Source organism: Elgaria multicarinata, chromosome 7 (assembly GCF_023053635.1).
Source record: "Elgaria multicarinata webbii isolate HBS135686 ecotype San Diego chromosome 7, rElgMul1.1.pri, whole genome shotgun sequence".
In the NCBI taxonomy this organism is placed as follows: Eukaryota; Metazoa; Chordata; class Lepidosauria; order Squamata; family Anguidae; genus Elgaria; species Elgaria multicarinata.
This window is the reverse complement of record NC_086177.1, coordinates 67,376,403-67,392,524: the sequence shown is the minus strand read 5'-3', so window position 1 is coordinate 67,392,524 and position 16,122 is coordinate 67,376,403. Positions and strand designations below refer to the sequence as shown.

The 16,122-nt window shown below is 43.5% G+C and overlaps 1 protein-coding gene and 1 long non-coding RNA gene across 3 annotated transcripts in view; both read left to right on the top strand.

Moving 5' to 3' along the window:
* LOC134401627 (uncharacterized) overlaps positions 1–16,122 on the top strand; it is a 218,245-nt gene that overhangs the window by 39,490 nt on the left and 162,633 nt on the right. The gene's annotated exons all lie outside the window — the stretch shown is intronic.
* LOC134401624 (DGAT1/2-independent enzyme synthesizing storage lipids-like) overlaps positions 1–16,122 on the top strand; it is a 53,372-nt gene that overhangs the window by 32,171 nt on the left and 5,079 nt on the right. For both annotated transcript variants that reach the window (XM_063130737.1, XM_063130738.1), the window contains exons 2-4: positions 569–868; positions 3,783–3,947; positions 8,766–8,956. In XM_063130737.1, the coding sequence (XP_062986807.1) occupies positions 610–868; positions 3,783–3,947; positions 8,766–8,956 (615 nt within the window). In that variant the 5' untranslated portion in view covers positions 569–609. The remainder of the gene's footprint in view (positions 1–568; positions 869–3,782; positions 3,948–8,765; positions 8,957–16,122) is intronic.

The window sequence follows — 16,122 nt, the reverse complement described above, 5'->3', positions numbered from 1 at the left end:
GCCTCTCTCTAACCAACTACCTATGATTGTATGTTTTCTTGTGTTGCAATTATTCTATAATAAAACCAGTTTTATTTTGAGATTACACACTCTTATAGCACAAACATGCATGTCTACTCAGAAATAAGCCCAACTCAGCTCAGTGCAATGTCATCCCAAGTAAGTATATATAGAACTGTAGCCTTAGGATTTTGTTTTTTGTTTTTAAAGATACTATCATTGATAAACCCAGTTTCAGAAGCAAGTACAGGATATACTATTTTAAAATAAATGTACATCGCATAAGTATAGAACATGTTTCAATAATGTTTCATTGATCTGTGAGAGTGGTACTCAGGCAACAAGCCTTATTATAGGATCAGGGACTCAAGTGTCTCTTTTTCATGTGTGAAGTGTTGGAAGGTGTGAAATTGGGCAATTTGGGGTATGAATTTTGTACCATAGTGGCTCTTTTCACAGCTCTGACATATTTGGGGATATATATAATACACAAACACACGCACACACACACACTTATCTCTCTCCTAGCTTAATTGTTTGACTAATCTTGTTTTATTCTTTCATTCAGGAATTAAATTCAAACATATCCTGGACCACAACACAGATACCATGACTTCCTCAACAAACCTAACATACATATATGAAGATTTGATTGGCACCATATGCATGGAGAGTTATTTACTTTCAGGGATCATGTGTTTGCCATTGGCGTTATTAGCAGTTAATTTCTGGATGTTGTGCTTGGTCTACATTTCTGCTTTTATTGCTGTGTTCTTTGATAAGATGACTGTATTAAAGGGAACTTACCCTGACATGTGCCGTTTGACGTTGGGATATCTCTGGGACATCTTTGGAAGAATATGGCATGGTAAGAAAATAGAAGAGCTTATTTGCTGTGGTTTTTCTTTTTAAATTGTGTACTTTCTGGTATGTCATTTGTCACGTTGTCTGGGGATGAGAGGATGTGTAATCCAACACATCTGGAGGGCACCATGTTGGGTAGTAGAGCTGGGCTATGTCAAAGGTGAAGTGTCCAACAAGAAGGGAAAATAAGACAGAACCACTGCGCCTAATCATTTTCTGCTGCTTTGATTGGTTGTCTGTTCCATTTCCAAATCTTTCACTTCTTTTCCCCCCTCATATAAATCCAGTTTCCTGGAAGCAAAGTCTTCCTAAACATATTAGCAAACTCCCCTCAAACTTAGCGATTCCTCCCAAACGGCACCCCTCTAAGAGATACACTGAAGATCTACACATTTTTTGTTCTGGCACGTAGAAAGAGTGGACACAAAAACTGAGACAAGGATCTGATCTACACCAAGTTGGACACGACACTTTGAAAATGATTTGAAAATTGTATACTGTATGGAGTGTGTCCTGTGCCCCAACAGATGTCACTATTGTTATAAACCATTTTAAAGCAGTAGTGTAGATCCTGCCAAGCTCTGGTGTTGGTAAAAAATCTTATCTTTAATAATAAAAATATATTTTCTTCAGTACGAGTACTAAAGAATTTTTTTAAAAAAATTAAAAATAAGAATTTTTACCAACATCAGAGCTTGTCTCACCTTTTGCATCTGCATTGTGGTATCCCCTCCCCCTTCTCTCTTTTCTACATGTGGGAAGAGTGGCCCACTAGATATTGTTCAATAAGTCATCAAAAATTCTTCATCTCATTGTGGTGGTGGTTGTTTTTCTTCTTCTTTATCTTTCACAGATAGTCATATAAAGTCTATAAGAGCATTTAGAATACAAGGATCCTACTGGGAATAAGTATGGAAGCTGGGGCCGGGTTTGCACAATAAGGAAAGGAAAATAAATAGCACTGTGCCAAAGTTTATGATCTGTTTATTTTCAATTATTTGTTAGGAGGAGGGGCAAAAATAAATTCCACCCCAAAATTTACAGGAAGGGTTGGGAATTTCAGAGAAATTTCTAAAGGTGCAGGCTTCAGTGTTCACCTTAGTGGAAGGAGGTGGCCAAGGCATGGGTGCACTCTTTCTTCTGTCACATCCCCCTCTCCCGTTCTGTCCTTACAGCCCCTCCAGCTGCTCCAGCTTTTCAGAAAGCCCCACTGGAGGACTTAGCCAGGACTCCGTCCCATGGGACTTCGCTGTGCTGCTGCCTGCAGACTGCCTGCAAGCTGTGAGAGGCATTTTGGGTTTTGCTTTGTGCTTCTTCTATTGTTCACTGCTCCGAAATTCTTGAATGGGGAGCAGTATATAGATACTGTAAATAAATAAAGAAGCACTAAAACCCTCTACCCTGAGAAATTTCTCTGAAATTCTCAGCAACACAGCAAAAGAGGCAGAAAAATGACTGCCTCTTTCGTAGGGAACCAAAGAGATTGTGAAAGGTGAAGTTTCAGCACAGCACTAAAAAAAGAGTATTATTTTCCTTCAACGTGCATGCCCAATTACCATTGTTGGGCATGTTTCGTTGTGACTTCCAAACCTGGCAAGGGTGGGTGTTGGGGCTAGTTTACAAACCAACCTGCAACCCATGGCTTGTTCTAGGGTGATGGGGTGATTTGTAAACCAGCCCTACCCACCCTTGCCGGATTTTGGAAGTTGCAACAAGCTGCCCCAGCAAGGGTAAGTCGGTTAATTAGGTAGCGTGTGGCTTACTTCCCTTCTCTGATCATGCAAACCTATTCTATATCTTGCAATCTAGAGATCCTAGAAGTGTTAATCATCTCAATATTTTCCTTTCTAATGTTTATTAATTAGAGCATAAGAGTTACCCCTCTTATCAATTTTTATGGTGTCAGAGCTCTGAAATGGCAAAACTTGCAGTTACAATGAGCGTCTCTACACTAAGGGAATTGCTTTGTTTACCTGGGGCTATTGAGCTTCTTGGTTCTTGGCACAATTGACATGAGCTGATTACCCCAGAGGAGAGGGGTGACAAGGCAGAAGTTCTCGCTTACTCCTTTAAAGGTTTGAATAGAGATAGCACCTCCCTCCCTGGCATGTGTGCAAAGGAGGGGAGGGGAAGTCTGCTGTACTGTTTCCTTGCAGACCCAAGGAAAGCCAGGACTTACTTCTGACTAGACATAAGACCCTCAGCACACTTACTTAGGAGTAAGCCTCAATGAACTGCACAGTTACACGGAAAAACCTGATGGACCTGTGGGTTGGCGTCTGTGTCATATAAGTGCCACTGCACATCCACGCCAGGGCAAACAGGATGTATAGACACACTCTTACAGCGTAATTTGTAGACTTCGTAGACTTTGAACCTCTTAGTGTAACAATGATGCCCTTTTCTATATCAATGACACTATTCTGATTTGTGTTCTCTGAAGCCCATGTATTATTCCACTGCCCTTTTTACCGTGACCTCCATAAAGATCTTATTACCTCAATTCTTTTTAAAAAACTAGGGAGATCTGAAGTATTTTATTTAAAACACCTATTATCAGATCAGAACCCTGTGATTACACACAATGTAGCATGGTTCTGTGCATCTGCTATCACCTGCAGAAAAATTATGATAAACCAAGGATAGTAAGCCACTGCTATTACTATTTCGTTTATGACATTTTGTGTTTCAGATACATCACTCTTGCTCTTCAGTCTTTAACAGGACTGTCTTTATAATAGTTGTAATTGTAGTTATTCTAACCTGTCTGTTAGAGACTTTTGTCTCCCTGTTCTTAATTTGGCTTGCTTTTATAATTATTGTATTTTGCTTTTATAATGATTGTATTTCTAGCTATTTTTATTTTGCTGGTCTATGACCGTAATAAATTTTGAAACTTTGATTTGTGTTCAAAACAGGTTATGAACTACATGGGATCGAAAACCTACCGGAAGGACCAGGGCTGATTATTTATTATCATGGAGGAATTGCTTTAGATTACATATTATTTATATCAAGGCTCTATCTCATGAAGGAGAGGTTTTGTCACTCAGTGGTTGATCGAGTTGTCCTTAAATTCCCAGGTGATTTTCTTCCCATTTCATTTTCTCCAGCCCCTTTTCATTTAAATTATTATATTTATACTTCACCTTTCCTCCAAGGAGCGCATGGTAGCATACATGGTTCTTGCCATATCCCATTTTATTCCCAGAACAGGCAGAGAGAAATTTAGGCTGAGTTTCATGGTTGATTGGGCATTTGAACCTGGGTCAACTTGCTCCTACTCTAACATTCTTCTTAGTGAGCCCTCATAAGATACTTTTCACAGATTTGGGGTAATTCCAGCAGCTCCACCTGATACAACTCACTTTGTTCAAATTGCCTACCAACCCTCTGGAGGAGGTTTTCAGGGCACAGAACATGAACTTAGCTACATTCACAGATCTTGGATCTGAGCAATACTTTGATGAGGCTGCTCTTGTGGATGGCAATTTAATTGCCTGTAACACTGAAAACCTTTATTGGGAATTATGGGTTATATATTTGTGTACAATTGTGACCTTATAATAATAGAAAGATACTTAAAGGACTTAAATGATTTGGATGTGCATATTTCAATAATTATTTTATTTATTTGCTGCAGGAGCCCTGCCCTCTTTTGTATCTGGTCAAGAGGGCAAGTCTCCTGCAGCTTTAACTGTTGTGAAGAAGAGGGAATTTCACCAGGTGCTGCATGAATACAAATGACACCTGCTGAAATTCCTTTTTCTATGCAACTGTTAGAGATACAGGAGCCCTGTCCTCCTTTCCATATAGTCAACCTACTCATGCTATGTGCTTGTGTGGGCATGTTACAAGTTTCAATGGCAAACCGCAATGGAAGCTTGACAGCACACTAAATTTGGCCTTTTAAAAACTCTGTAGTGGTTTGCCACTGAACGTTGGCAGCAAACTACCATTTTATTATTTGGTGGCGGCACAGCAATGACAGGCGCGGCTTGTTGGGGGTGGGAAATGGCACCTGAACCTCCTGAAATCATTGATCATTTTCTGTATGATACAGGTCTTTCCCCATTTTTGGTATTATCGTTTCTTTTGTCCCACATCCTTAGGAAGGTGTGTTTTAGCAGTGCAGAAGCAGCAAGAGAGCAGAGACAAGCTGAAGGGGAACATCTAACCCCTACTCTATTCATTACTCTCTCTTAGCAAGTCCACTTCTACTTTTTTCCCTTTGCTCTCCCCTTTTGTTTTTGATTTTATGGGCAGCGTGTATACTGCCTGGAGCTGAGAGCTAATTGTTGTGACTGGAGCCTTGTCTCCAATTGGAATATCTCCAGCCACACTATGAGTTGCACATGTATTTACTATGTTTCTATATTGCCCGATATCCAAAATTCTCTGGGCAGTTCACAACCCAGAAACATAGTTGGGCATGTGTGGAGACAGGCCTGTGACCCCACCCTAGGATGAGATCTGGGTAGGGGGGAAACTCTAGTGAGTGGCATCCCCCTGAGTGAGAGTCAGGGGGTGAAGTTTAGTGGATAGTTAAACTAGTAACTAGCAGGGGTGGATTGTGCTCACATTCACCATCCCTGTTTATTTTATTGCTCTAATTTGCCATATTATCAAATTCATCATCATCGTCATTTCATTTCATAAAAATATAGCCTTGAATACAAAGAATATTGGTTCTCCTGGACAGGATATGAGTGCCCGTACCTTTTGTTGGAGAAGAGATAAAGATTGGGGATTCTACTGATCACTCTGATCACTTTTATAAGCTGGATGAAGTAAAAATGTAATAAATAAATAAATAAATAAATTAGTCTTGGGGAGCTTCAGTTTCCTATCTAGGCTGCCTTAATACACTTGGCCATGGAAACCATGGCAGGATCTACTCTGCTGCTTTAAAATGGTTTATAACAGTAGTGACAACTGTTGGGGCCCAGGACACACTCCATATACAGTTTTCAAACCATTTTCAAGGGGTCATATCCTGCTTGGTGTAGATCTGGCCCATGTCAAATGTCACTGGCCAACACATAGGCACAAAACCTTGATTTTGTCTTTGCCTCAGGCATGAGGTGGGTGGTCTCAATCTTGGCGGGTGGTAGCACCCCATTGTCATAGTCAGACCACTTTCTGTCGAAGATTGGTTTCACAATGTCAGTCCCTCCCTGCAGAGGTGGGGGACCCATTAAAATGGTACCCCCTCAGAGACTTATGGAAACTGTAGTGTTCATAAATGCTCTAGAGGATTTTCTAGTAGCCAAGGCCAGCAATTCTGTTGAGATCCTGGTTGTGCTGTGGAATGGTGAGGCATGAAGGACCATTGACACAATTACTCCTCAGCCCTCTGTTCAGCATGGTGGATGGGCCCCTGTTTTACCTAGGATATTAGAATGATAAAGCAGGGCTAGAAGACAGGTAGTGTGCAGGTAGCATAAGACTCATCAAGAAAGTGACTGGCCACATATGAGAGCGTTGGGAGTCAGGCCCTGTTTAAGGATGGAATTTGCCTTGGTCTGCTTGATGGATAGCCTTCTTTAGGAGAGGGAAAGGGCAAGTGTGGCCCTCTTACTTCTTAGTAATCTCTTATCAGCTTTTGATACAGTTTACAACAACATGCTCCTGGACTGCCTCCATTAGTTGGGATCTGGGGGCACTGTTCTGCACTGGCTCAGCTCTTACTTACTTTCAGAGAATAACACTGGATGACAGTCCTCAACCCCTGGCAGCTGATGTGTAGGGTGCCACAGGGTACAATTTTCTCCCCAGTATCATTTATTATCTATATGAAGCTGTTGGGGGTGGTCATTAGGAAATTTTGGGCAAGGTATGTGGCATCTGAATTAGGAGAAGCCGTGCACATGCTGAACCAGTGCCTGGATGTAGTTATGGACTGGATGAAGGCTAATAAACTGAAGCAGACTCCTAATAAAACACAGATTCTATTGGTAGGTGGTTCCTAGGTTCAGGAATTGGGGTGTTTGCCTGTTCTGGCTGGGGATGCACTTTCTCTGAAGGAGACAGTAAGTAGTTTGGGGGTGCTCCTGGACCCATCCTTGTCATCAGAGGCCCACGTGATGTCATTGGTCAGGAGCAGCCATTACCAACTCTGAGTGACATGCTAACTACATCCAGAGATAGACTAGCCACAGTGATTTATGTACTGGTAACTTCACAGTTACACGGCTGTAATGCACTTTTATGTGGAGCTACTCTTCTAATTGGTTTGGAAGCTGCAGCTAGTACAGAATGCAGCAGCTAGGCTGCTCAGTGGAACATCTGGCTATACCCATATTACATCTGCCTTAGAAGAACTGCACAAGTTGCCTACTAGCTACCAAGCAAGATTCTACATTTCATTGTTCACAATCAAAGCATTGAACAACTTGGGGCCAGTCTATCTAGCTGACCGCCTTCCCCTATATCCAACGACTCAAACTCCGAGATCTTCTGAGGAGCTTATTGGCTGTTCCATGACCAAAAGAGTATCACCAGACAATGGCACATAAGCAGCCTTATTGGTAGTGGCACACACCCTCTGGAAGACTCTCCCATGTATAGTTCAAAAACAGAAGCTGTGGCAAGTTTCAAAAGCCTCTTGTTCACTCAGGCTTTTCCAGACTTGTCATTGATTATGACACTGTTCTGTTTTACTGCATTTTTGTAGTGATTTTAAGGTATTCATTCTTTATACTATGTTTATATTGGCTTTTATATTTTACATATGTAATTTTATGTAAGCTGCTTGGAAATCCTATTTCATCCAGTATGTTAAGTAAGGGAACTGTTAAGGAATTAGCTTGGATTTTATACGAAACTAATAGTCAGGCATTTGATTTGAAAGTGTTCATATCTAAGTGGAAGTTTTTCTGGAACTGAAGAACAAAAGTAACAACCCCTGAGATAGTCATCTGAAGGTCTTTGAGAGCGGCCAGGATGTGCAGCTGGGGCGGATCCGCACGTCGGCCCCAGAGCACATTTATGCTACCCCTGGGCACCCCGAAAACGATAGTCTGTACTTGCCTGTAAAAAGAAACGAGGAAGAGACGCCGACGATGACGCTGACAACACCGATGCCACCCAGCTTCCTGCTCCCTGGCCGGGACGGAGAGCTGGGTGGAGAGCGGAAAAAGCTCTCTACCCCGCCTTCTTCAAAAAGAGCTCTCCGAGCTGGCCGGGGAGCAGGAAGCTGGGTGGCGTCGTCGGCGTCGGCGTCATCGTCGGCGTCTCTTCCTCATTTCTTTTTACAGGCAAGTACAGACTATCATTTTCGGGGTGCCCTGGGGTCGCATAAATGCGCTCTGGGGCCGACGTGCGGATCCGCCCCTGGATGGCTTTCTGACCAAGGCCGTTTGCCCCTTTTTTTTTTTTCTTGAGGCATAGCAACACAAGCCTGGTGATGCAATCTGGTGTTCATATTGCATGTGGACACTATGATTGCACAAGGCTATTAATATGAGACATGTGATTGAAGAGTGTGGAGAGTTTGTGTGAAGAGCTGTTGTGTAAAGTTCCTCAACTATGTTATGCTCTATGTAAATATTTGTAAAGTAAACTTAGATTAGTAGTCCAAAACGCTTTGTCTGAGTATTCCTTCACTTTGTGAACATCTGCCTGCTGCCAGTGACCTCTGTCTCTGCTGATGTGTGCTTGCACTCTGTGCATGCTCTGAGGGAGTGCAATACATCAGACTCCTAACAATGTTTATATTGGTTTTTATATTTTACATATGTAATTTTGTGTAAGCTGCTTGGAAATCCTATTTCATCCAGTATGTTAAGTAAGGGAACTGTTAAGGAATTAGCTTGGATTTTATACGAAACTAATATTCCTTTAAAATGCAATGTTCTACTTTCTTATTTACTAACTATTATTTTACTGCTTTCTTACAGGCTGTCAAAAACTTTTCGAGAAATTATGTATGGACATTGGTACAAAGGAAACTTGTCTTTCAGTTCTCAAACATAATTTGTTGGGTATTTCACCAGGAGGAACACGAGAAGCTCTGTTTAGTGATGAAAATTATACGCTTATCTGGGCTAAACGTAAAGGTTTTGCTCAGGTTGCCATAGATGCAAAAGTGGTGAGTAAATATATGCTGGATCAATCAAAATATATCTTTTGTAATTCCCAAATTTGTATCCTTAAAAAATACATTCTAATTTTTCATTGGAGTAATATATTCACTGAATATATTCTCTTTATATTCTTGAACTCAAAGACAGTTGTTTTCCTGATCTGTGCCCAGTCTCTAGCCTTCTGTCCTATTAGACAAACTTTACAGGCCCATTCTTATGTTAGCAGGGTAGCATACTTGCCAGTTCCCAATACATCAGGCCTCTCCAACCTTTTTTTTTGGCTTTGGGGCACATTTGCGATTCCAGGAAAGTTTTATCTGTTAAAAATCACAAAATGACAAATCACATAATACCAACCCTGCAACAAGGGGGTGGGGGAGAACAGAATGAGAATCACGTTGGGGTATAATCCGGATTTTCATGACATTAGTTTTGGTCCATCAGTGGCAACCAAGAAAGAAAAAAAGGAGTAAACAATACCTAAAAGCCCACTTTTCAAAGGACAGACAGCTGTTGAAATCACATTACTTTGGGGCAGAGTGGGTGGGGTCCCTAATAGAAGGGCACACAGCTGTTGAAATTGCCTTACTTTGGGGTAGAGTGGGCAGAGACCCTAGTAGAAATTAATGTCATCAGCCCCATCGATGCTGCTCAGCCAGTGAGAGACTTGCTTCCATCCCTCTCCATGCTTCATTGCTCAGGGAAGTCTAATGGAAGAGATGAGTAATGTGGGATAGCTTCTGCTACACCTCTTCCCTCTGAAGCCTGGGGACAGATGGGTGAGCAGACAGGAAGCAACAAGGTTCTGTAGGATGGAAAAGGGCTAGAATTGCCTTCCTCTGCTAGTGCTCTGGAATCAGCAGCGGGGACTACTGCTACCTCCACTTCCCCTACCAGAACTGAGCCTCGTCCTACTTCCTACATAGACACAGGAAAATCACACACACAGGGGACTATTCTGAAGGGGTGTTCCAGTCCGTCTAGCCCAAGCCATGAGCTTCAGGTTCTTTCAGGGTTTCCAAGGAGACAAAGTATTCAGACTAAGGATTTGCTTACAAGGAGACTAATTTATTACCATATTACACGTATCCTAATAAAACCGGACTAGACAGCGAAAGCTTTCTTCACAGAAGACCCTTCAGTGGAATCTCGACCCCACACCCCTGGGCACAAGGACAGTTATAGTATGACTGAACTTGGCATTGCTGCCAATTTCAGAGAGTGATTAATCATACATGGGAATTAATAACAAAGCAACTCTTTTCATCATAAGCATCTATAGCATGAGATTACATGTTGTGATAAACAAGGCACAACTTGGCATTTCTTTGGCACACATAATGATCCTCTTCACTCAGGTGCATTTACTAACTGGATGAAGAGGCTGGAATTTTAAGCTCTAACAAGCTTCCAGATAGAGTAGCAGGCTACACAGATAAGACATTTGCTGTTCTCGTGAGATCACTGTAACTGTGCTTTGACTAATCTTTCCCATAACACAAATGAATGTTGCTGACTGGTACAGAGGCAAAATAACAGTTTGCTAGCTTAAAGGCAGAAAGCAGCCATTCGCCCAGAAGCCTTTGCAGGCAGCCATGGTTTTGCCAGCCTCCAGGCCATACAAGGGGAGACATGAATGAATCAGTGAACGGAAAAAAAACCTGTTGCATTCCTCTGAAGGGGTGACCCAGCACAATTCCATGATTGGGAAGGCTTGATCCCAGCCCTGTTCATGCTCCCTTGCTGTACTGTCCTCCCTTTCTTCTCCCCTTCTAGATATTCCTTAGATGTAGGTGTTTCACAGCTTTGCAGTAAGAGGGCCTTTAATTGGCACATTGTGGGGAGGCAAAGTGCATTTTCTGGGGCCTCCAGAAAGTGTGCAATTACCTTGGCATGCCAGTGTGTTGCAGTGGCTAAAAAGTTGGACTGGGAGTCGGGAGATCCGGGTTCTAGTCGCCACTCAGCCATGGAAACCCACTGGGTGACTTTGGACCAGTCACAGACTGGAGCAGGATTGGACGAGCAGGGCTCAGCGAACTTGGCATTGCAGGGCCCCTGTGAGTTTTCTAAAGTCTAACTGCAAAGCTTATTTCCTGCCCCACCCCACCCCCCACTACTTCTCTCAAACAACTAATGGGAAAGGCAGTGGGAGTAACTAGCCTGCCATTCCAATTCATAAAAGCAGGCTAGCTACTCTCTCTTTTTAAAGCAGTAAGTAATTTCAAGGGAGAGCAAAAACGGTATTGCATATCTATGAATAAGAAAGGCAGGCTAGTTAGGGAGATTCCGCACGTCGTTCCGAGATCGCTTCTAAGCGACCCCAGTGCGGCGTGAAAGCGAGCGTGTAACTTGCCTTTGGAAGAGCCGACGAAGAGACGTCCTTCCCGCCGCCCCCCGCCCCCGCCCCCCACAGACCTCCTCGCCGACTGGCGAGGCGAGCTCGGCTGAAGAAGGCGGAGTTGAGAGCGGAAGAAGCTCTCCACCCCGCCTTCTTCCCCCGAGCTCTCCGTCCCAGCTGGCGAGGAGGGAGTTGGTTGGCGGCGGCGGGGGCAGCAGGAAGGACGTCTCTTCGTTGGCTCTTCCAAAGGCAAGTTACACGCTCGCTTTCACGCTGCACTGGGGTCGCTTAGAAGCGATCTCGGAACGACGTGCGGATTCCCCCTTAGTCTCACTGGCAACAGTAGTGCCTATAGGGGGAAAGAGTGAATGGGGGAAGGGGAGCCCACCCCTTGACCACGTTACTGCCTGGTCACAGCCAGTTCACAAAGGCATACCCAGGATATTTAATGTGGAGAGATGAGGCATACTGCAGAGGAAGTGCCTGGGAGCTACTTCGAGTAAAAAAGATGGAGCAAAATGATGTGATGTCATGTAGCACAAATGTTCTCAAACTGTTCTCCCTTCACACCAACTCTCCTGTATAGGTTGCCTCCAGGTTTGTCCCCAACTAAAATAAAAGGATTTAAAGCACAAACCTTTGCATGTCGACTCCTGGTTAAGTGGGTATTGATTGCAGCCTTAAAGATGCATCAATAAGAATGAAACAGCACAAGGAACCCCAGTCATGAAACATCTCAGCCCCAGTGACAAAGCATCTGCAAACAAGCGAGTTAAGAAACTGGGTGAGTTTAGCAGTAGGGCGAGGAAGCCAGGACAATAAACTCTTCCCTTCCCTACTCACATAAGTAACTATAAATAAATAAATAAATAAATAAGCTTCAAATAAATTCCCCACCTTCTCCCAGCAACAAATTCCTAGTAAACAAACCCTATAACAACAATAATAATTTTTAAAACCCAGTTATGAAGGTAGAAAGCCAGCAGGAGTGTGGGGACTTCCCAATGTATTGCACTGAGTAGCACATGTATAACTATCTCCCTGCTGGACAGAAGTCATGGGTGTGTGGTTGGTGTAATGAACTCCTGTCTCCCAGGGAACATGTTCGTTCCCCTGCGGCCAAGGTTGCTGACCTGGAAAAGCTAAGAGAGGCAGAAAGGTTGGTAGATGAGACCTTCAGGAACCTAATAATGATGTCCCACTCCACTGGTGACAGCATCTCTGCAGTCATGGAGAATGCAGGTCTTGAGGAAGGAGGGTGTCATTCTGAGGAAGAGGGAAATGATCCTTTAGAAGGGACCCATTCCTTAGAAGATGTGCAAATATTCTCTTACACTGAGAATGTGCCTCCAAGGGGGGGCCGCTTGTGGTAGTGGGAGATTCGATCATTAGGCACATGGACACCTGGGTTTGTGATGGGCATATAGAACGCATGGTGAATTGCCTGTCTGGTGCGAAGGTTGTGGATATCACGTGCTGTCTAGATAGCATAGTACACAGTGCTGGGCCAGAGTCAGTTGTTGTGGTCCATGATACAGAGTGTAGAATGGGGCTTTCTATTAATGAGCTCCAGAGCTTGGGGGTTGCAGGCTTTTCTTTGGAGTCTGTTCTCCAACTTCAGTAACCCAGAAGCGCTATTGAGGCTCGTTAATGTTACTGGCATTTAGCCAATGTGGCTTTCTCTGAAATGCTACCAGTTCCACATGCAGGGCCAACTAGACAGGCAAAGCTGAGAAGTCTCAATGCATAGATGAGACGGTGGTGAAAGGAGTAGGGGTTCAGATTTGTTAGGCCCTGGGGAACATTTTGGGACAAGCTGGGCCTGTACAAGAAGGACAGGCTCCACTTAAACCAAAATGGAACCAGACGGCTGGCGCTAAACATAAAAAAGGTTGCAAAGCAGTTTTTAAATTAAACCTTGGGGGAAAACCAACAGGAGCTTGGAAGCATCCGGTTTGGGTTAAATCATCTGAAGGAGACGAATATGAAAATGTTTTTGATTCTTCAAATGTAGAAGGGAAGCAAACAGGCAATGAGTACAGGATAGAACATGATAGCCAATCAAAGAGGCCTAAGTGCTGCAGCAAAAAATGCACACAACAGAGACATCTGGGGAGGGACACAGTGTACAGCTGTTTCTATGCAAATGCTAGAAGCTTCTGTGCCAAAAGGGGAGAATTAGAGTGCTTGGTCTTAAATGAGAACCTAGACATAGTGGACATTGCAAAATCTTGGTGGAACAGAGAGAACCAGTGGGATATGGTCATCTCTGGATATAAACTCTACAGGAAGGACAAGGAAGGGCATACTGAGGGAGGTGTTGCTCTGTATCTCAAAGAGGGCACAGTGTCAAGTAGACTAGAACACCTAAATGGTGGGGGTGTGCCCTGGAATTACCTGGTAACCATGAACATCTGCGGAGCATTCAATCTTCCAGAGCAGAGATTGGCCACTTGCAAACCCAACAATTAATATCAGGGTGGAGACATGACCAATCAGAGCTTCTAAAGTCTCTGAAATTATCTGACTGTTTTTCAGGCGTCAATGCTCTCTCTCTCTCTCTCTCTCTCTCTCTCTCTCTCTCTCTCTCTCTCTCTCTGTGTGTGTGTGTGTTTGTGTGTGTGTGCGCCTCAACTGAATATCTCCATATTTGGAAGACATTCAGTGTGGTGAGGGGTAGCTTTGATATTGACATCTGTGGCTAACCAATTAGGAATTGCCACAGCGCTGTCCCTGACAGTGTTCTCCTCCAATCACAGTGTTTAGGGGAGTGGGAAACACTAAACTGGCTGCTGATTTTGGCTGTGGCATCGTTGGGTGGGGGTGGGGGGGAGAGTGTGTTTCTGCTCAGACTCAAAGAAGTCAATCATCCACATTTCTACAGTGTGAAAGTACTGCTGGGCTGGCTGGCATCATGACTGAGAAAGCTTCTACATCTGTCAGACACAGGCAGGCTCTTTATTTCAGTGGCTGGGCTTCCAGTGCAGGGTGGGGTGGCTCTCCGTCCAATAGATCAGGAGGGCACCAGGTTGGAGAAGGATGGAGTGGGGGGATTTTTTTAAAAAAATCAAGTCATGAATGGATCTGATTTAAACTTGGCATTGCTGAAGCCCTGCTTAAGAGCTATTACTTTGCCATGTTTCATCTCTTTATCTATTAAAAATACACAGATGTAAACACCTTTGTTAATGTCCATTTAAAAAATTCCTGAAAATCAACGCATGAACTAATCTGATTCAAACTTGGCAGGACTAAAGCCCTCTTTAAGAACTATCACTCCGCCAAGTTTTGTCTCTTTATCTTTAAAAATGAGGGAGCTGTAAGTATTTGATTAATTTCCATTGATTAGAGCAGTTATCTGAAAAGGGGCAGTTCTCCAATGGGTAATCCGACGGGGTGGAGTAAAGGGTGCCACTCTAAAATTGGGGCAGAGAATCACCTCAATGGAGCTTTGGCTCGAATTTTGAGGTGGAGAAGACCCACTTTGCACACCCCTACTAAATGGGTCAGATTCTTCCACAGAAACACTGTGGGTATCAATATGGGGCCTGAAAATTAATTTATTGCTACGAATGTGTTATTGACTCCCAGACTGGAATGCTCAGGGTGATCTTGAGATGGAAAACGAAATCAGGGAGGCCTCCAAATGAGAAAGTGTTGTAATAATGGGTGACTTCAATTACCCTCCCATTGACAGGATAATATTGTAAGCCTATGCGGCAGGGTCTTGCTATTTACTGTTTTACTCTGTACAGCACCATGTACATTGATGGTGCTATATAAATAAATAATAATAATAATAATAATATATATTCTAGTCATGGCAAGGGGGCTAAATTTCTCGATGCCTTAAATGACTGTGCCTTAGAACAGTTGGTCATGGAACTTACCAGAGGGGAGGCAACCCTGGACTAAATCCTAAGTGGCATTGCCCAGAGCCTAGTACGAAATATACATGTTGTTGAACCAATTGGTAACAGTGACCACTATCAGACTAAATACATATTTAAGTGGGAAACTGCCCAGGAAGTCCAACACAGTCACATTTGACTTCAAAAGTGGAAACTTCTCTAAAATGATGGAACTGGTGAAAAGGAAGTTGAAAGGGGGAGTCAAGAGGGTTAAAATGCATGGACCTTACTTGGGGAGGACAGGGTTTCCACATACAGTACATTTTTCAAAGTGTAGCACTGCTGTCTGTCTCCTTCCCTTCCCTTTATCGGTCAAAATCCTCCAATTGTCACCTTCACCGCTTCCTCTCTCATTTTCCTTTGGTCTCCATTCTGTTCGCTGTCTCCTGCCTCTCATCTCATTATCTCTCTAGCCCTATTAACATATTCTCTAAGAGTGTTCTTTAAACATGCGAGGAGGGGGAGCTCACCAGCCTCTTTCAAGGATTTTTCCTTCCTCACGTTATATACAAGGTGACTGCGTACAGGAGAGCCTGCAGTATCCCTGTGGGCTCTCCACACGGTTAAGAACCTTGCAAAAACTTGATCGCATGGAGAGTCCCCATGGATTCAGAAAGATGTCCTCTTCAGACAGTTGCCCTCCACACATAGGGGAGAACGTTGTTGCCTGAATAGGGCTTCTTTCTTCCAGCATGAACAAAATGAATATTGGCTTCCTATTAGAGGGAAGGCAGCTAAACAAAGTCAAAGGGGCATGTTAGAAAAGCAGAGTGACTCAGTGAATTCATTGTGTGGGCACTGGAGAAGAAATTGACAGCTGCATCCACACATACAAGTGCTATCTCCAGTATTCGAGGCAGTAAGCCTGTGTGCACCTGTTGCTGGGGAACATGGGTGGGAGGGTGCTGTTACACCATGTCCT